Source organism: Sinohyriopsis cumingii, chromosome 4 (assembly GCF_028554795.1).
Source record: "Sinohyriopsis cumingii isolate HCF-2022 chromosome 4, ASM2855479v2, whole genome shotgun sequence".
In the NCBI taxonomy this organism is placed as follows: domain Eukaryota; kingdom Metazoa; phylum Mollusca; class Bivalvia; order Unionida; family Unionidae; genus Sinohyriopsis; species Sinohyriopsis cumingii.
The window spans coordinates 52,193,422-52,215,589 of record NC_142964.1 but is presented as its reverse complement, the minus strand read 5'-3'; the positions used below and the strand labels follow the sequence as shown (position 1 = coordinate 52,215,589).

Genomic DNA, 22,168 nt, shown 5'->3' with positions numbered 1-22,168 from the left:
CACCAAGACTTCTAATGATGTATAATTGGTCCAGAAGTTGATGGTCATATCGATATAGGATTTTCACCAAGACTTCTAATGATGTCTAATTGGTCAAGAATGGATGGTCATATCGATATAGGATTTTCACCAAGACTTCTAATGATGTCTAATTGGTCCAGAAGTTGATGGTCATATCGATATAGGATTTTCACCAAGACTTCTAATGATGTCTAATTGGTCAAGAATGGATGGTCATATCGATATAGGATTTTCACCAAGACTTCTAATGATGTCTAATTGGTCCAGAAGTTGATGGTCATATCGATATAGGATTTTCACCAAGACTTCTAATGATGTCTAGTTGGTCAAGAATGGATGGTCATATCAATATAGGATTTTCACCAAGACTTCTAATGATGCCTAATTGGTCCAGAAGTTGCTGGTCATATCGATATAGGATTTTCACCAAGACTTCTAATGATGTCTAATTGGTCAAGAATGGATGGTCATATCGATATAGGATTTTCGCCAAGACTTCTAATGATGTATAATTGGTCAAGAATGGATGGTCATATCGATATAGAATTTTCACCAAGACTTCTAATGATGCCTAATTGGTCCAGAAGTTGCTGGTCATATCGATATAGGATTTTCACCAAGACTTCTAATGATGTCTAATTGGTCAAGAACGGATGGTCATATCGATATAGGATTTTCACCAAGACTTCTAATGATGTCCAGTTGGTCAAGAATGGATGGTCATATCGATATAGAATTTTCACCAAGACTTCTAATGATGCCTAATTGGTCCAGAAGTTGCTGGTCATATCGATATAGGATTTTCACCAAGACTTCTAATGATGTCTAGTTGGTCCAGAATGGATGGTCATATCGATATAGGATTTTCACCAAGACTTCTAATGATGTATAGTTGGTCCAGAATGGATGGTCATATCGATATAGGATTTTCACCAAGACTTCTAATGATGTCTAATTGGTCAAGAATGGATGGTCATATCAATATAGAATTTTCACCAAGACTTCTAATGATGTCTAATTGGTCCAGAATGGATGGTCATATCGATATAGGATTTCCACCAAGACTTCTAATGATGTCTAATTGGTCCAGAAGTTGCTGGTCATATCGATATAGGATTTTCATCAAGACTTCTAATGATGTCTAATTGGTCAAGAATGGATGGTCATATCAATGTAGGATTTTCACCAAGACTTCTAATGATGTCTAATTGGTCCAGAATGGATGGTCATATTGATATAGGATTTTCACCAAGTCTTCTAATGATGTCTAATTGGTCCAGAATGGATGGTCATATCAATATAGGATTTTCACCAAGACTTCTAATGATGTCTAGTTGGTCAAGAATGGATGGTCATATCAATATAGGATTTTCACCAAGACTTCTAATGATGTCTAATTGGTCCAGAATGGATGGTCATATCAATATAGGATTTTCACCAAGACTTCTAATGATGTCTAATTGGTCCAGAAGTTGATGGTCATATCGATACAGGATTTTCACCAAGACTTCTAATGATGTATAATTGGTCCAGAATGGATGGTCATATCAATATAGGATTTTCACCAAGACTTCTAATGATGTCTAATTGGTCCAGAAGTTGCTGGTCATATCAATTTTCACCAAGACTTCTAATGATGTATAATTGGTCCAGAATCAAAATTGTATTAGTCATAGGTGGCCACCTTGAAAATTGTTCTATTCTTACAGATCTTGAATGGATGGTCATTTCACCAAGATGGGAGGGTCACTAAAAATAGTTATCATGATATGTAGGTAGTTCAGAATGAAAATGGTGCTAATCTGACATACCAAAATATAAAAAATCTTGTAACAGCTACTTCTAATGCATGGTGCAATGTTTAAAATTGTTAACAATCTTCTTTACTGAAGCACATAGTTATTTCTATATTAAAATGGTAATATAATCTCCAAAAGTCATCCTGACAATAAATTGTTATTCTGCTATTTCTACTGAATGGATGATAATTTTGACATTGGGTTTTCATTAAGACATTATTGTAGCTGTAATATATATCTGGTTCTGACTATTCATCTGACCACCAACATTGCACCATAATGGTCATTTCATCTGACCACCAACATTGCACTATAGTGGTCATTTCATCTGACCACCAACATTGCACTATAGTGGTCATTTCAAAACTCTTCTTGCACAAATGATGTCATTGACATGGAGATTCACTTAACACCTTTTGCAGTGTTTAATTGGTTCTAAATGAAAACTCTGAACATCAGACCACCATTATATCTGCACTTTTGTGACGGAGTTTTGTAAACTAGATGTAATTGACATCAGAGTCAAGTCAGAGTTTGTCGCTTGAATTATTGTACTTCATTGAGCTTATGAAAACAGTAACTTTTATATAAGCAAACTAAATTTTACCCAACTTCATATTTGGTTATAATACAAGGAAAATGTTATATTTAGTTACAATACAAGGAAAAAGTTGTATTTAGTTACAATACAAGGAAAAAGTTATATTTAGTTACAATACATTGAACAAGTTGATATTTAGTTACAATACAAGGAACAAGTTGATATTTAGTTACAATACAGGGAACAAGTTGATATTTAGTTACAATACAGGGAAAAAGTTTATATTTAGTTACAATATAAGGAACAAGTTGATATTTAGTTACAATGCAAGGAACAAGTTGATATTTAGTTACAATACAAGGAACAAGTTGATATTTCATTACAATCCAAGGAACAAGTTAATATTTAGTTACAATACAAGGAACAAGTTGATATTTAGGTACAGTACAAGGAACAAGTTGATATTTGGCTACAGTACAAGGAACAAGTTGATATTTGGCTACAGTACAAGGAACAAGTTGATATTTAGTTACAGTACATGGAACAAATTGATATTAACAGTACAAGCAACAAGTTGATATTTAGTTACAGTACAAGAAACAAGTTGATATTTACAGTACAAGCAACAAGTTGATATCTAGTAACAATACAGGAACAAGTTGATATTTAGTTACAGTACAAGGAACAAGTTGATATTTAGTTACAGTACAAGGAACAAGTTGATATTTACAGTACAAGGAAAAAGTTGATATTTAGTTACAGTACAAGGAACAAGTTGATATTTACAGTACAAGCAACAAGTTGATATTTACAGTACAAGGAACAAGTTGATATTTAGTTACAGTACAAGGAACAAGTTGATATTTAGTTACAATACAAGGAAAAAGTTGATATTTAGTTGCAGTACAAGGAACAAGTTGATATTTAGTTACAGTACAAGCAGCAAGTTGACATTTAATTACAGTACAAGGAACAAGTTGATATTTACAGTACAAGCAACAAGTTGATATTTAGTTACAGTACAAGCAACAAGTTGATATTTGCAGTACAAGAAACAAGTTGATATTTAGTTACAATACAAGGAACAAGTTGATATTTAGTTACAGTACAAGAAACAAGTTGATATTTACAGTACAAGGAACAAGTTGATATTTATTTACAGTACAAGAAACAAGTTGATATTTAGTGACAGTACAAGGAACAAGTTGATATTTAGTGACAGTACAAGGAACAAGTTGATATTTAGTGACAGTACAAGGAACAAGTTGATATTTAGTGACAGTACAAGGAACAAGTTGATATTTAGTGACAGTACAAGGAACAAGTTGATATTTAGTTACAGTACAAGGAAAAAGTTGATATTTAGTGACAGTACAAGGAACAAGTTGATAGGACTAAGACATTGATTTTATGGTCAGAGGTCATGGCTCTTGTTTTTAGCTGCAATAATTTGTGAGTATGATAACATCAGTAGGTATAAATGGATTTTTGAAAATGCTTTAGCATCCACATTTCATCAGGCCTTTACTTGAATTTGATGATTAGTACATTCTACTGATATGTCTTAGAGGTATGTAGTATAAAAATTAGTTCATATTTAGGTTTGACTATATTTTCTTGAGATATTGACTATAATTGACTCAACAATGCACCCATTTCCCAGTCCTTGGGCCTTCAAGTGGAACTGTCAGGCGAAAACATTAGTACTGAATTTTTTTAGTTTACCATGGTTGATGTTCAGCAAGCTTGTCCACATCTTTAGCCATCCTTTTATCTGCTTTTGCATCCACACCTTGTATGGTCAGTATAACTTGTATGGTCAGTATAAATTGTATGGTCAGTATAACTTGTATGGTCAGTATAAGTTAGTATCATATTAGATTAAGCCCAGTGTTAAACTTTTTCACATTCCAGATATACAAAAGGCTGGCATGGCAAAAAGGGAATCACTTGTTTGCATTTTACTATTGGCTTGAATACTTAGTTACTTTAACATCACATTCTTTATACGTGATATGGTTATTGGTACACTGTTGTTATACATTTGTTGATATATTCATTCAGGTTATTAACCTTTCAGTCCCTGACAAAACCTGAGTCCTCCACCTTTCACACAGCTCGCCAGCTGCCAGCGATGGAGATTGACAACAAGGTGTGTATTATATATTAGTTTCAAATCTGCAATTTTGTCTTAACTAACATGCCCTTGTATATTGGAAATTGAATTCTGTAATCTGGGCCCTGGTATGCAAAGGAACGTTGTCCACATGAATTCTGTAATCGCATGTATGTGTAAAGAAAAAACAACCAAAAAAACAAACTAAACAATTTTTTCAAAGTCACTGAAATATATCTATCCATGATTTTGTCTGTTCACCTGTCTTGTGAATGCTGTAGAGGAAAAGTTGCTGTGGAAAATATCTTGACAAAAATTGTTGACAAAACTTGTACAGCAGGTCAAATTCTTGACAAAGCATGTTGCAGCAGGTCTGAATCTTGACAAACCATGGTGCAGCAGATCAGAAGCTTGACAAAGCATCATGCAGCAGGTCAGATTATTGACAAAGCATGGTACAGCAGTCAGAATCCTGACAAAGCATGGTGCAGAAGGTGTCAATCTTGACAGGGCATGGTGAAGCAGATTATAATGTTGACAAGGCATGGTGCAGCAAGTCCAATTATTCAGGTTGGTACAAGACAGCATTCTCCCCAGGCCATTCATTGGATTGAGCACAGCTTCATGTCAACACTTAAAGATTGTTCAAAATCTTGAATGAAGAGTGATTTGTTGATGACCTTAATAAAGCTCCTTGGAATATAATCCAAAAGTTTTGATGATGTATATGAAGCTTTTGTGGATGTGAAATGAGTTTTCTATGGATCTTTTCTTTACAAATGCACCATTGAAAATACCTAGAGTAAAGCACCGTTCAAATATTGAAAAAAATATTTTATTCATGAAAATTAGCACAGAACTAAAGGAACCAGTTATAGAAAACCACTAAGAATTTTAAAGAGTTCGGCACCAGTAAATCCCTTGTGAGGTACGTTTCTCTGCCTACCGGTATAGTTTAAATATGTATGCAGTTTTGGCAATGGAATTACATATATTATGGATTAATTGCAAGCCCCGATGGTACGATATCAGACGGCAAGTAAACGGTGTTGATACTCTGTTCATGCTGTATATTAGATGCTGAATTCAGACACAATGATCTGGGAATTTTTTATATTAAATATTGTAAATATGTTTGCAGTTTTTCAATGGAATTACATGCATTATAGATGAACTGCATTCCACGACGGCACGATAGTAAACGGTGTTGATACCCTATTCATCATGCACATTAGACATGAATAGACGTATATGTGCCAATGAGTCGTTCTCTGAAAAAGTAAAATACTGTAAAACCCCACATTAACGTGACCCCAGTATTAACGAGATCCAAATTTTTGGACCACAATTATCGCATTATAGCGGGGTTCCACTCTGCTTACATAATATTATCTGAAACCTTGTTCAATTGGTCAGTTGAAATGATTTAATCTAAAATCATGAATACCTGCTCTTGTGCAGGTTTGATTTGCACATCTTCTAAATATTTGTTTTATCCCCTTTACGTGATTTGATACAAGAGATGTAATTAAGATGATAATACAAAGCAGGTTAAGCTTTAATTGATTATAACAATGCTAACAACTCTTCTGCATGTCACTGATCTAAACACAGCCATTAATTAGGTTCTCATCAAAACACTTTAATGCCTCATTTGCAATTTTTACATTTGAATAAAGCGGGGTAAATCACATTTGTGTTATGATGATCAGATGAAAACCAAAGTAAAGGATTACAATTAAATATGAATTTAACTTGATAAGACTTAAGATGTAATTGGTACTTATTTCCTAACATGTTGTGACCAGTTGGCATTAACATCTTAATTGATCAGTACTTTGTTTTCTAGTGTTAGTTACAGTATATGTTGAATTTACTTTTATACAAAATTTTAACAACTGAAAGGTTCTTATTAAAAATTGCGAATTTCACAATGTTGATATAAAATCTCCAGGCAATGACTGCCATTTTTGACAACAAAATTAGCATTATATAAAGGTTTCATTTATGGGTCCAGTACAATTGATGATGGACGAAAAATACAACTGATGATGGATGAAAAATACAACTGATGATTACTCTTTCAAACTGAGTGCTAGGGCTTATTAACAGTTCGTTAATCATGTTTTTACATTGCAGTGTACTATATATGCTCATGTTCAAGTCAGATCCCACAGCAACCTTCACAGACACAGATTTGCCATCCCATAATGCATGGGCAGATCTTGGTCAATGTAGTTTGTTAGGGCTAATCAGTAAAACAAACAGCATAAGCCCTGATTTGCTGGTATATTATGCAATGGCAGATCAGGGTCTATGTTGTTTGCAGTTGGACCGGACTTGCATGTGAATATATAAGGTACATCTTTTGGTCATTTTCAGCTTGGTGTTGATGTTGATATTCTCCTGCACCCCAAGGTTAAGGTAAGTGTACCTGTTTACTTAGGTATGTTTCTGTTAAAGCCTTTAATAATAGCAGAGTACTTAATGTAAGCACTTAAATCCAAAACCCTCTCATTTTCATTTTTGTCAGTTTTAGGATCATTCCAAATTTGTTGTGTTAAATTCCTACATGCTGATTTGTTGTGTTCAATTCCTACATGCTAATTTGTTGTGTTCAGTTCCTACATGCTAATTTGTTGTGTTCAATTCCTACATGCTGATTTGTTGTGTTCAATTCCTACATGCTAATTTGTTGTGTTCAATTCCTACATGCTAATTTGTTGTGTTCAGTTCCTACATGCTAATTTGTTGTGTTCAGTTCCTGCATGCTAATATGTTGTGTTCAATTCCTACATGCTAATTTGTTGTGTTCAGTTCCTACAAGTTAATTTATTGTGTTCAATTCCTACATGCTAATTTGTTGTGTTCAATTCCTACATGCTAATTTGTTGTGTTCAATTCCTACATGCTAATTTGTTGTGTTCAGTTCCTACATGCTAATTTGTTGTGTTCAGTTCCTACATGCTAATTTGTTGTGTTCAGTTCCTACATGCTAATTTGTTGTGTTCAATTCCTACATGCTATTTTGTTGTGTTCAGTTCCTACATGCTAATTTGTTGTGTTCAGTTCCTGCATGCTAATATGTTGTGTTCAATTCCTACATGCTAATTTGTTGTGTTCAGTTCCTACAAGTTAATTTATTGTGTTCAATTCCTACATGCTGATTTGTTGTGTTCAATTCCTACATGCTAATTTGTTGTGTTCAATTCCTACATGCTAATTTGTTGCCTATAATTCTAACCTTGTTCTTACATGCATAGTACTTTGTATGTTCACTTATAAGTTGAGTCCAATTGCAAACTGCAAAATGGCATTTCTGGGTCTATGCAGCTTGTTAGGAGCAGTCAGTAGAAGAAACAACATGGACCCTGATCTGCCATAACATATGTTGTATACAGTTGAAATCAACTTAGAAGTGAGTATATATGATAAACTATTTTAATTGCATTATGATTTAATTATTGTCATTATTATTTTAATCTTTCATCTCTATAAAATAGTTGATTTCTTTCAAGATTCTTTTAGGTCTAGCAATTCTAAAATGTCTAAATATGAATATGTCTCAGTTAAAAATATCGAGACTATCTCATTTTATAAATCTTTATTTTAATATCTTTTGTTTATTTTCAAACAAGTTAACATTTGCTTTTTGTAAAGATATTTTTACTACAAATAATAGAAAAAAGGTAAACTGAGGCAAAGCACTTAGCTTAAGGGTAATTAAAACAGTTCATTAGTACTGAGGTTTGAACTCACAACCCAGTGGTTATGAGTCAGGCACTCTACCAAGTGAGTTATGCTGCCCATTGTCTCTCCATTCAATCTACATAAATGTCTCTCCATTCAATCTACATAAATGTCTCTCCATTCAATCTACGTAAATGTCTCTCCATTCAGTCTACATAAATGTCTCTCCATTCAATCTACATAAATGTCTCTCCATTTAATCTACATAAATGTTTCCTCATTAAATATACATAAATGTCTCTCAGTTAAATCTACATAAATGTTTCTCCATTCAACCTACATAAATGTCTCCCCATTAAATCTGCATAAACGTCTCTTCATTCAATCCACATAAATGTCTCTCCATTCAATCTACATAAATGTCTCTTCATTCAATCCACATAAATGTCTCCCCATTAAATCCACATAAATAGCTCCCCATTAAATCTGCATAACGTCTCTCCATTCAATCCACATAAATGTCTCTTCATTAAATCTACATAAATGTCTCTCCATTCAATCTACATAAATGTCTCTCCATTCAATCTACATAAATGTCTCTTCATTCAATCCACATGAATGTCTCTCCATTCAATCTACATAAATGTCTCTTCATTCAATCCACATGAATGTCTCTCCATTAAATCCACATAAATAGCTCCCCATTAAATCTGCATATCGTCTCTCCATTCAGTCCACATAAATGTCTCTTCATTAAATCTACACAAATGTCTCTCCATTCAATCTACATAAATGTCTCTCCATTCAATCTACATAAATGTCTCTTCATTCAATCCACATAAATGTCTCTCCATTCAATCTACATAAATGTCTCTTCATTCAATCCACATAAATGTCTCTCCATTCAATCTACATAAATGTCTCTTCGTTCAATCCACATAAATGTCTCTCCATTCAATCTACCATACATATCTCTCCATTCAATCTACATAAATGTCTCTCCATTCAATCCACATGTCTCTCCATTCAATCTACATAAATGTCTCTTCATTCAATCTACATAAATGTCTCTCCATTCAATCCACATAATGTATCTTCATTAAATCTACATAAATGTCTCTCCATTCAATCTACATAAATGTCTCTCCATTCAATCTACATAAATGTCTCCTGTTTCAATCCACATAAATGTCTCTCCATTCAATCTACATAAATGTCTCTTCATTCAATCCACATAAATGTCTCCCCATTAAATCCACATAAATAGCTCCCCATTAAATCTGCATAACGTCTCTCCATTCAATCCACATAAATGTCTCTTCATTAAATCTAAATAATGTCTCTCCATTCAATCTACATAAATGTCTCTCCATTCAATCTACATAAATGTCTCTTCATTCAATCCACATAAATGTCTCTCCATTCAGTCTACATAAATGTCTCTTCATTCAATCCACATAAATGTCTCTCCATTAAATCCACATAAATAGCTCCCCATTAAATCTGCATAATGTCTCTCCATTCAATCCACATAAATGTCTCTTCATTAAATCTACATAAATGTCTCTCCATTCAATCTACATAAATATCTCCATTCAATCTACATAAATGTCTCTTCATTCAATCCACATAAATGTCTCTCCATTCAATCTACATAAATGTCTCTTCATTCAATCCACATGAATGTCTCTCCATTCAATCCACATAAATAGCTCCCCATTAAATCTGCATATCGTCTCTCCATTCAGTCCACATAAATGTCTCTCCATTCAATCTACATAAATGTCTCTTCATTCAATCCACATAAATGTCTCTCCATTCAATCTACATAAATGTCTCTTCGTTCAATCCACATAAATGTCTCTCCATTCAATCTACCATAAATATCTCTCCATTCAATCTACATAAATGTCTCTCCATTCAATCCACATGTCTCTCCATTCAATCTACATAAATGTCTCTTCATTCAATCTACATAAATGTCTCTCCATTCAATCCACATAATGTATCTTCATTAAATCTACATAAATGTCTCTCCATTCAATCTACATAAATGTCTCTCCATTCAATCTACATAAATGTCTCCTGTTTCAATCCACATAAATGTCTCTCCATTCAATCTACATAAATGTCTCTTCATTCAATCCACATAAATGTCTCCCCATTAAATCCACATAAATAGCTCCCCATTAAATCTGCATAACGTCTCTCCATTCAATCCACATAAATGTCTCTTCATTCAATCTACATAAATGTCTCTCCATTCAATCTACATAAATGTCTCTCCATTCAATCTACATAAATGTCTCTTCATTCAATCCACATAAATGTCTCTCCATTCAATCTACATAAATGTCTCTTCATTCAATCCACATAAATGTCTCTCCATTCAATCTACATAAATGTCTCTTCATTCAATCCACATAAATGTCTCTCCATTAAATCCACATAAATAGCTCCCCATTAAATCTGCATAATGTCTCTCCATTCAATCCACATAAATGTCTCTTCATTAAATCTACATAAATGTCTCTCCATTCAATCTACATAAATATCTCCATTCAATCTACATAAATGTCTCTTCATTCAATCCACATAAATGTCTCTCCATTCAATCTACATAAATGTCTCTTCATTCAATCCACATGAATGTCTCTCCATTCAATCCGCATAAATAGCTTCCCATTAAATCTGCATATCGTCTCTCCATTCAGTCCACATAAATGTCTCTCCATTCAATCTACATAAATGTCTCTTCATTCAATCCACATAAATGTCTCTCCATTCAATCTACATAAATGTCTCTTCGTTCAATCCACATAAATGTCTCTCCATTCAATCTACCATAAATATCTCTCCATTCAATCTACATAAATGTCTCTCCATTCAATCCACATGTATCTCCATTCAATCTACATAAATGTCTCTTCATTCAATCTACATAAATGTCTCTCCATTCAATCCACATAATGTATCTTCATTAAATCTACATAAATGTCTCTCCATTCAATCTACATAAATGTCTCTCCATTCAATCTACATAAATGTCTCCTGTTTCAATCCACATAAATGTCTCTCCATTCAATCTACATAAATGTCTCTTCATTCAATCCACATAAATGTCTCCCCATTAAATCCACATAAATAGCTCCCCATTAAATCTGCATAACGTCTCTCCATTCAATCTACATAAATGTCTCTTCATTAAATCTACATAAATGTCTCTCCATTCAATCTACATAAATGTCTCTCCATTCAATCTACATAAATGTCTCTTCATTCAATCCACATAAATGTCTCTCCATTCAATCTACATAAATGTCTCTTCATTCAATCCACATAAATGTCTCTCCATTCAATCTACATAAATGTCTCTTCATTCAATCCACATAAATGTCTCTCCATTAAATCCACATAAATAGCTCCCCATTAAATCTGCATAATGTCTCTCCATTCAATCCACATAAATGTCTCTTCATTAAATCTACATAAATGTCTCTCCATTCAATATACATAAATATCTCCATTCAATCTACATAAATGTCTCTTCATTCAATCCACATAAATGTCTCTCCATTCAGTCTACATAAATGTCTCTTCATTCAATCCACATAAATGTCTCTCCATTCAATCTACATAAATGTCTCTTCATTCAATCCACATAAATGTCTCTCCATTCAATCTACCATAAATGTCTCTCCATTCAATCTACATAAATGTCTCTCCATTCAATCTACATAAATGTCTCTCCATTCAATCTACATAAATGTCTCTCCATTCAATCCACATAAATGTCTCTTCATTCAATCCACATAAATGTCTCTCCATTCAATCTACATAAATGTCTCTTGATTCAATCCACATAAATGTCTCTCCATTCAATCTACATAAATGTCTCTTCATTCAATCCGCATAAATGTCTCTCCATTCAATCTACATAGATGTCTCTTCAATCAATCTACATAAATGTCTCTCCATTCAATCCACATAAATATCTCTTCATTAAATCTACATAAATGTCTCTCCATTCAATCCACATAAATGTCTCTGCATTCAGTCTACATAAATGTCTCCTGTTTCAATCCACATAAATGTCTCTCCATTCAATCTACATAAATGTCTCTTCATTCAATCCACATAAATGTCTCTCCATTTAATCTACATAAATGTCTCTTCGTTCAATCCACATAAATGTCTCTCCATTCAATCCACATAAATGTCTCTCCATTCAATCCACATAAATGTCTCTCCATTCAATCTACATAAATGTCTCTTCATTCAATCCACATAAATGTCTCTCCATTCAATCCACATAAATGTCTCTCCATTCAATCCACATAAATGTCTCTCCATTCAATCTACATAAATGTCTCTCCATTCAATCCACATAAATGTTTCTCCATTCAATCCACATAAATGTCTCTCCATTCAATCTACATAAATGTCTCTTCATTCAATCCACATAAATATCTCTCCATTCAATCCACATAAATGTCTCCTGTTTCAATCCACATAAATGTCTCTCCATTCAATCCACATATATGTCTCCTGTTTCAATCCACATAAATGTCTCTCCATTCAATCCACATAAATGTCTCTCCATTCAATCTACATAAATGTCTCTTCATTAAATCTGCTTAAATGTCTCTCCATTCAATCCACATAAATGTCTCTCCATTCAATCCACATAAATGTCTCTCCATTCAAGCTACATAAATGTCTCTTCATTCAATCCACATAAATGTCTCCCCATTAAATCCACATAAATAGCTCCCCATTAAATCTGCATGTCTCTCCATTGAATCTACATAAATGTCTCTTCATTAAATCTACATAAATGTCTCTTCATTCAATCCACATAAATGTCTCTCCATTCAATCTACATAAATGTCTCTTCATTCAATCCACATAAATATCTCTCCATTCAATCCACATAAATGTCTCCTGTTTCAATCCACATAAATGTCTCTCCATTCAATCCACATATATGTCTCCTGTTTCAATCCACATAAATGTCTCTCCATTCAATCCACATAAATGTCTCCCCGTTAAATCCACATAAATGTCTCTCCATTAAATCTTCATTGTCATATCTATAGATTAACTTTTACTCTGACCACATTCCATGACTGTTAAATATAGGTTGCCTCTATCATTCGTATCCTATTTTCGAAGTTAGACCTATACCAGATTTTAAGTGAGTAATAGTACAAAAGCTGAGATATTCTTTCAAAGCAACCAAACTGAATTCAGTGATTCATTCAGAATTATCCATTCTATTAGTCAGCATGACTGAGAAATCACACTTCAGAAAGTTTGTCTGGGTTTGCATAAATTGGTCCAGGTTAAATGGTCTGGGTTAAATGGGACCAATTTATATGATATCCGAGACTGTAAATGAGGCTTATTGTTGCTCTTGCTGCCCAGAAAAGATATTGTTCAACCCTTGGAATTTGGAAAATGTTGAAAAGGTCTATATGGGACAAATATTATATGATTTTATGTTGTATGTTTCTAGTATCACATTCCAATCCATATTACAACTGGTTTGAAAGCCAAAATAAATTGCTGTGACACCTCAAAACTTTCTATAGTTCAAGAGAAGCATACTTTTTGATTGCCAAAAGTAAAATCAGTAAATGTTCTCTGTATATTTAAAGAGTTGTGTACTTTCAAAGCTGGTACAACTTTCTCATTTTGAACAGGTTCACCCTGACTATGTTACTGACTGTAATGTGTACTACCCTGGCAGTAACAGTGGAGGTAACCACCGGGACATCAAAGAAAATGTGGAACTAAAGGCAGATGAGGAGGATGGGGACAATGAGGAACAGGATGAGAATTGGGATGAAATAGATGGCAAGCTGGGCTTTAAGAAAAGGTAATGATAGATGGATGGTATGAACCATATTCAACATAATACCTTTACATGCTTTATAAGCACACACAGACACACACACACACACACACACACACACACACACACACACACACACACACACACACACACACACACACACACACACACACACATACACACACATTCTTATAAATATCCATTATAAGTATGCATGTCTCAATCCTGGCACAGCTCTCCCCCATTATAACACATTGTTATAACATGATATGCAGTATGGACCGTATGACTAAAAGTACACCATTGTATAACAATATAGGTTGACAAAAAACAAAGTGAAACTTAGTCTTGTATCTTCATTTCCTTTTCAAGACATCATTATTTACTTTTTTTATCGTGTTAGCTGTGTTACTGTTCTATATTTTATACTATTCTCAATACATCTTGCAATTCTTAATATAATGAATTTCAGTACATATTGTGGTCAGCAGTTTTGAACCCTAATTTTTGTGTTATAACAAGGGAGAGATGTATATTGGTAATTTCACAATAAATCAATTTGCCTATCACCACTGCAGAATGGTTGTACTTTAGAAGACTACTGTGTCTTTTAACATTTCAGATTTCTTTTTACACAAGTGTATTGACATTTGTCCCAGTTATATAATTTAGGTAATAATTCTGAATTTATTTTATGCAGTGTATAATTATTACATTGCTGGATTTATCACATGTGCTTCTGTGTTTTGTTTTGTTTTCATTTCTTGTAACTTGGACAAAAAAACGAATATCATTTTTATCAAGCAGACATAGTGGGAAGCAAGACATAGCAGTCACTTTTCCAGTGGCAGCAACAGCATTGTTGGTATTGATGGCATCAACAGTTTATGATTTTTGTTTAAAGTTTTTTAATTTGCATATGTTTCTTAAATCCCTTGATGGATTATCATACTTGGCATAAATCATTATGCAGCAAAGACGATCCATTCTCTGACATATTTGCCTATGCCTTTTACCCTGGAGTCAAAGTCTTGGAAATTTTTGCATAAAGTTAGATTTTGGTTAAAGTATTTTCAATTGATTATATTTTTTATCTTTCTTGATTTTGTTCATATTTGGGTGAATCATTATACAACATAGATGTCTTACACTGGGACATACTTGTAGCTCTTTTGACTTTGGAATCGGGGTCACAGCATACAAAATTTGCATTCAGATTTTGATTCAAGTTTCTTCATTTGCTTATAATTTTAAATCCATTAATGAATTGTTTTCTTCTTGTGGATGAATGATTATAAAGTTAAAATAATTAATTCTGCAACTTGCTTGTTCAACCTTTTGACCTAATTGTCAAGGTCACACATTTTGCAGCAGTGCTGTGTATACGGATACGACATACAGGCTCAAGGCTTCGTGTTGTATCTGTTCCTCAAGCCTTCATGTTGTATCTGTACCTCAAGCCTTCGTGTTGTATCTGTTCCTCAAGCATTTGTGTTGTATCTGTTCCTCAAGCCTTTGTGTTGTATCTGTTTTTCAAGCCTTCATGTTTTATCTGTTCCTCAAGCCATCATGTTGTATCTGTTCCTGAAGCCTTCATGTTGTATCTGTGCCTCAAGCCTTCATGTTGTATCTGTGTTGTATCTGTTTCTCAAGCCTTCATGTTGTATCTGTTCCTCAAGCCATCATGTTGTATCTGTTCCTCAAGCCTTCATGTTGTATCTGTTCCTCAAGCCTTCATGTTGTATCTGTGTTGTATCTGTTCCTCAAGCCTTCATGTTGTATCTGTTCCTCAAGCCATCATGTTGTATCTGTTCCTCAAGCCTTCATGTTGTATCTGTTCCTCAAGCCTTCATGTTGTATCTGTTACTCAAACCTAGTGTTGTATCTGTTCCTCAAGCCTTTGTGTTGTATCTGTTATTCAAGCCTTTGTGTTGTATCTGTTTCTCAAGCCTTCATGTTGTATCTGTTCCTCAAGCCTTCATGTTGTATCCGTGTTGTATCTGTTACTCAAACCTATGTGTTGTATCTGTTCCTCAAGCATTCATGTTGTATCTGTTCCTCAAGCCATCATGTTGTATCTGTTCCTCAAGCCTTTGTGTTGTATCTGTTTTTCAAGCCTTCATGTTTTATCTGTTCCTCAAGCCATCATGTTGTATCTGTTCCTGAAGCCTTTATGTTGTATCTGTGCCTCAAGACTTCCTGTTGTATCTGTGTTGTATCTGTTTCTCAAGCCTTCATGTTGTATCTGTTCCTCAAGCCATCATGTTGTATCTGTTCCTCAAGCCTTCATGTTGTATCTGTTCATCAAGCCTTCATGTTGTATCTGTGTTGTATCTGTTACTCAAACCTATGTGTTGTATCTGTTCCTCAAGCCTTTGTGTTGTATCTGTTTCTCAAGCATTCATGTTGTATCTGTTCCTCAAGCCTTCGTGTTGTATCTGTTCCTCAAGCCATCATGTTGTATCTGTTCCTCAAGCCTTCATGTTGTATCTGTTCCTCGAGCCTTTGTGTTGTATCTGTTCCTCAAGCCTTTGTGTTGTATCTGTTCCTCAAGCCTTTGTGTTGTATCTGTTCCCCAAGCCATTGTCTTGTATCTGTTCCTCAAGCCTTTGTGTTGTATCTGTTACTCAAGCCTTCGTGTTGTATCTGTTCCTCAAGCCTTTGTGTTGTATCTGTTCCTCAAGCCTTCATGTTGTATCTGTTCCTCAAGCCATCATGTTGTATCTGTTCATCAAGCCTTCATGTTGTATCTGTTCCTCAAGCCTTCATGTTGTATCTGTGTTGTATCTGTTCCTCAAGCCTTCGTGTTGTATCTGTTCCTCAAGCCATCATGTTGTATCTGTTCCTCAAGCCTTCATGTTGTATCTGTTCCTCAAGCCTTTGTGTTGTATCTGTTATTCAAGCCTTTGTGTTGTATCTGTTCCTCAAGCCTTCATGTTGTATCTGTTCCTCAAGCCTTCATGTTGTATCCGTGTTGTATCTGTTACTCAAACCTATGTGTTGTATCTGTTCCTCAAGCATTCATGTTGTATCTGTTCCTCAAGCCATCATGTTGTATCTGTTCCTCAAGCCTTCATGTTGGATCTGTTCCTCAAGCCTTCATGTTGTATCTGTTCCTCAAGCCTTCATGTTGTATCTGTTCCTCAAGCCTTTGTGTTGTATCTGTTCCTCAAGCCTTCGTGTTGTATCTGTTCCTCAAGCCTTTGTGTTGTATCTGTTCCTCAAGCCTTCATGTTGTATCTGTTCCTCAAGTCTTTGCGTTGTATCTGTTCCTCAAGCCTTTATATTGTATCTGTTCCTCAAGCCTTTGTGTTGTATCTGTTCCTCAAGCCTTTTTGTTGTATCTGTTCCTCAAGCCTTTGTCTTGTATCTGTTCCTCAAGCCTTTGTGTTGTATCTGTTACTCAAGCCTATGTGTTGTATCTGTTCCTGAAGCCATTGTGTTGTATCTGTTCCTCAAGCCTTCATGTTGTATCTGTTTCTCAAGTCTTCGTGTTGTATCTGTTCCTCAAGCCTTCATGTTGTATCTGTTCCTCAAGCCTTCATGTTGTATCTGTTCCTCAAGCCTTTGTCTTGTATCTGTTCATCAAGCCTTTGTCTTGTATGTGTTCCTCAAGCCTTTGTGTTGTATCTGTTACTCAAGCCTTTGTGTTGTATCTGTTCCTCAAGCCTATGTGTTGTATCTGTTTCTCAAACCTTCATGTTGTATCTGTTCCTCAAGCCTTCGTGTTGTATCTGTTGATATTTGAAATAGAGGACCTTCAATCGTTGACACAGTTACCTCTTCAAGATGAGAAGTATTGTAATTTGTTTGACATAATTTTATGATTTTTAAAAAAAATTTTACATGAAGCACCAGGAGCTTTGAGATTTGCATGCAGTTTTTCTGTATTATACTTCAGAGGAAAGACCATGTTCAGATTTGTGGACAAGCTTTTGACCAATTCAGGAAATGACCTAATCAATGCTGGGACCTTTGTACTAAATGAGGAACATAATCAATATACTTTTGGTGGCCTGGACAAAGATACCATGCAGATCAAGGTGAGTAGGATACTGTTTCTTCTCCATGAAAAAATGTTCATGTTATTTCAGGTCAAGAAAGGAAACCATTCTCAAGGTTTAGTAAGAGTACCACATAATCACACTTTGGTAAGTTATGGGACCTTTTTAATGAATGATATTCACAAGAAGAACCATGCTTTTTTGTGGACCTACTTTTCCGACACTGTTGCAGAATGAACAGTCATGAACCTTATTGGATGCATTGCATCTGAATGCAATATACCATAATCTGGAACCTTAATTTGCTAGATATTTCACTTCCACTGTGAAGACTTGACACATTTATTAGCTGAATGGGGAGATATGGCTATTTAATTACAACCTAAATAGGCTTCACATGGAAACAGCTGAGCACCTTTTTGTAAACAGCCCGATATACACATGCAAGCTTGTGACATCAGTGGAGGAACTATGCACATTATGCGTAACAGCCAATGACAGTACCAATGACAGTGCCAATGACAGCACCAATGACAGTACCAATGACAGTGCCAATGACAGTACCAATAAAACTTTCTTTTTCTTTTGCAGCATTGTTTATATAATGTGCATATCTCCTTTTAGTCCCATTGTCTACTTCAAACACCTATTTTTCTTTTCATTAAAAAATGTCCACAACAGATTGAATTTATGTGTTGTTTAGTCATTTTCTTGGCAAAAAGATGTGCAAATGTTTTGTTCAGACATAATAGCCAAATACAAAATTAAAGAATCAATCATCTTTATGTTCATTATATATTTGGACAATAAAAAAATTAATTTCTATAAATTCATGTATATTCAATACATGTTTATTTAGGTGTCTTTTTTTATTACACAAAGCTATCTGGTATTGAGCATAGTATTCAACAGCCCCAAGGTTAATTAACCCAACAGTTAATTAAAAGTGGAAGTTTGATAATTGGTTAGTTAATAATTAATAATTTCAGATCCCACTTGGGAATGGGACTTTGGTATTGATATGTCCACTTCAGATGGACATGCTTGTGAAGAGTACCATGTTTTACCAAAAATTTGAGCATGCATTATTTTAAAATAAAAACGTAGCAGCTGCATATGAAACTTCTTTATCAAAATATAATACTGTTTATTAGGGATGGCCAGGGATTACATGTACAGTATTCTGAATATATATGTGCAGATTTAGATATTTTCAGCATTATGAGCATGGTCTTACATTGCTGCCATATCTCTTTCTCTCTGTTTTTCTCTCTCTTTCTCTGCCTTAGTATAATTTGATCATCATACATTTTCTTTTGCTGCAAAGCTGATAATGAAATCACTTTGTGATATTCAGTGTTTCATGATGTTGTGATGGTGAGGACATACTCTTACTGTTACATCCAACAACACACCTCCTTCCCATACCGAATAATGTACAAATAAGAAATCAATCCAAGGAAATTACTCATTGAACAGAACAATGGTGATTCCCAATGCATGCTTCCCACAGTTATGTCACACAGCCCCAGGGCATGGAAACTGCTGAAGATGTAGATGGGCTAGGGTATTATTATGACATGCAATTTAAACTTACAGCTTCCCACAGTGATGTCACACAGCCCCAGGGCATGGAAACTGCTGAAGATGTAGATGGGCTAGGGTATTATTATGACATGCAATTTAAACTTACAGCTTCCCACAGTGATGTCACACAGTCCCAGGTCATGGAAACTGCTGAAGATGTAGATGGGCTAGGGTATTATTATGACATGCAATTTAAACTTACAGCTTGATAACCATTGATCACATTAAATTGAAATTTTAGGATACTACAAAAATGATCATACTGAATAATTTAAAGGTAGGTGATGTAGTGGTTTCAGGTCTGTCTTTAAGCTTTGTTTTACAGGTGGCTGGTTTTGACCCCATTACCTGTGTCTATAAGAAGGCTTGCAGAAGGCTGCTCACTCTCAATCCTAAACAGGTATGAATAACTTTCTTGTGCGAAATGGACCCCAGTATAAAAATGTAGCAAAGCTAGAGTACTGATGAAATGCTTTTCAATGCAATTTTTTTTTCAATAATAACCCCTCTTGACTTTGTTATAGACATACAATTTACTAAATGAAGTTTTATTTGTAAAACTGAAGGATCTGTTACAGTACCATGCTAATACTGAATATCTCTATGGCAAACTGTAATAGTATTTTTAAGTAAAACTTAAATCATCAAATTTCATAATTAGCCAATTAAAGTACTTTCAGTTGTTTACCATTTAGTTTTTGCAGTAGTATCATGAAAAGACAGGTGAAATGCACTGGCAATTTAAGTTTGTATCAGATCTTATGCTAGACGACCTGGACAATCTTACTTTGAAAGTCTACAGATAGGGTTCCTTTTTGATAAGATTTTGTTAAAAATGCATGGATCCAGTGACACTTTTGTATGCTTTCACATATTGTATACCTTGCATGTTATTGTAGTATTGTTGTCTATGTAATATGTGATTGCTTATCTTTTTTTTTCATGCACCATTCTTCAGTCTGATGACAATTATGACCAGGATCAGGTAATGCTGTTTAGTAATCTACTTTGATTTAATTTTAGCTTTCCCCTGCTGCATGCATGACTTTCTGAGTTTTTCTTTTTGTATCCCCACCATAACAAATGAGGGGGCATAAAGTGTTTCCCAAATCTGTCTGCCTGGCCCATACATTCATTTCCATCACAGATCTCAGTAACTTTGGAATGAGCTAATGGATCAAAATGAAATTTGTTGTGAGGTTTTATGTTACGATGACTTGGGTCTGGTTTGATTTTCACCATTTTCCAGCAACTTATAATGGAGTTATGGCCCCTGTTTGACTTAGAACATTGCCTTCCATTTCACTTTTACTCAAAAAAATTTCAAGGAATTCTTGAATTGAAATCAAGTTTGGTATGAGGCTTTACATAAAAATGACCATAGTAAAATGTAGTTTTCACCATTTTCTGGCAATGGATATATGGCTCATACTTGACTTAGACTTGACTTAGAACTGACTTAGACTTGACTTAGAACATGACCTCTCATATGTGTTATACTCCAGAACATTTGAAGGCCTTCACAGATTGCAGTAACATTTAGTATTTAATTTGAAGGCCTTCACAGATTGCAGTAACATTTAGTATTTAATTTGAAGGCCTTTCACAGATTGCAGTAACATTTAGTATTTAATTTGAAGGCCTTCACAGATTGCAGTAACATTTAGTGTTTAATTTTTTTTACATATAGAAGACTTTTGAGCAAATTTCAGTTTTCACCTCTATCTGGCAAAATGTTAGAGTTGTGCTCACCCCTCCACATGCCTTCCACACGATTTGAGTTTCTGACTTAGAGCAAGACCTTTCAATTTCCACTTAATAACTTTTCAAGATTGAAAAAACAGATTTGATATGAGGTTTTTATATTAAGAATATCCAGTTAAAGTTATTCTTTTGATACGTTTTTTTTGAAAATATTTTGGAGTTATGACCCCTGTTTGACAGAACTTTGCCCCTGATTGTATCATATTGGTGGGTCATCTTTGGTGTTTTAACACATTTTAGATAGAATGAGTATTTGACTAAAATGAAGATCTGACAAACTGATGCTTCAGTTTCTTTCTTTTTTCTAAATGTAACAGTCTTTTTGTAAGCTCATTTCTATATCTCCATATTAGAGAGTTCTGACTCAAATTAAAAATGAGTTAAAAAATGATCTGGATAAATCATTATAAATTAATAATTTTTTGCTTTTTATTTTGTATATGCGCATTAGAAAATGTTTTTATTTCTTTATTGCATAAACATTGTAATAATGTGAAAAATGTTATTTTAAAACAAATTTTGGACATTGTTTTCACTTTCATATAAATGTTCTAGTATTAATTTTGTGTATTATTAAAGTAATACTTTGAAATTGTCAAGGGAAAAGTTGCTTTTCATCAAAAAGAATAACCTTGTAGCTGAGACTGTTACAATTAAACAACTTGCTCTTTTAGTAGATATGCATGCCTCAAATTCATGTGCATTAATGTTTCTGGTCTTGTCTGCTTCTTGTTTGTTCTAGACAGACATGTACCAAGGCACAGCAGTAACATATCTTGATTCCAAGTT

The 22,168-nt window shown here is 34.2% G+C and overlaps 1 protein-coding gene across 1 annotated transcript in view; it reads left to right on the top strand.

The window, feature by feature from the left end:
- The window catches only part of LOC149801160 (intermembrane lipid transfer protein VPS13A-like), a 354,720-nt gene that overhangs the window by 198,085 nt on the left and 134,467 nt on the right, over nt 1-22,168 (top strand). The window contains exons 48-53 of the mRNA XM_089956772.1: nt 4,442-4,513; nt 6,860-6,901; nt 13,873-14,048; nt 17,926-18,067; nt 19,941-20,015; nt 20,574-20,600. Coding sequence (XP_089812898.1) covers nt 4,442-4,513; nt 6,860-6,901; nt 13,873-14,048; nt 17,926-18,067; nt 19,941-20,015; nt 20,574-20,600 — 534 coding nt within the window. The remainder of the gene's footprint in view (nt 1-4,441; nt 4,514-6,859; nt 6,902-13,872; nt 14,049-17,925; nt 18,068-19,940; nt 20,016-20,573; nt 20,601-22,168) is intronic.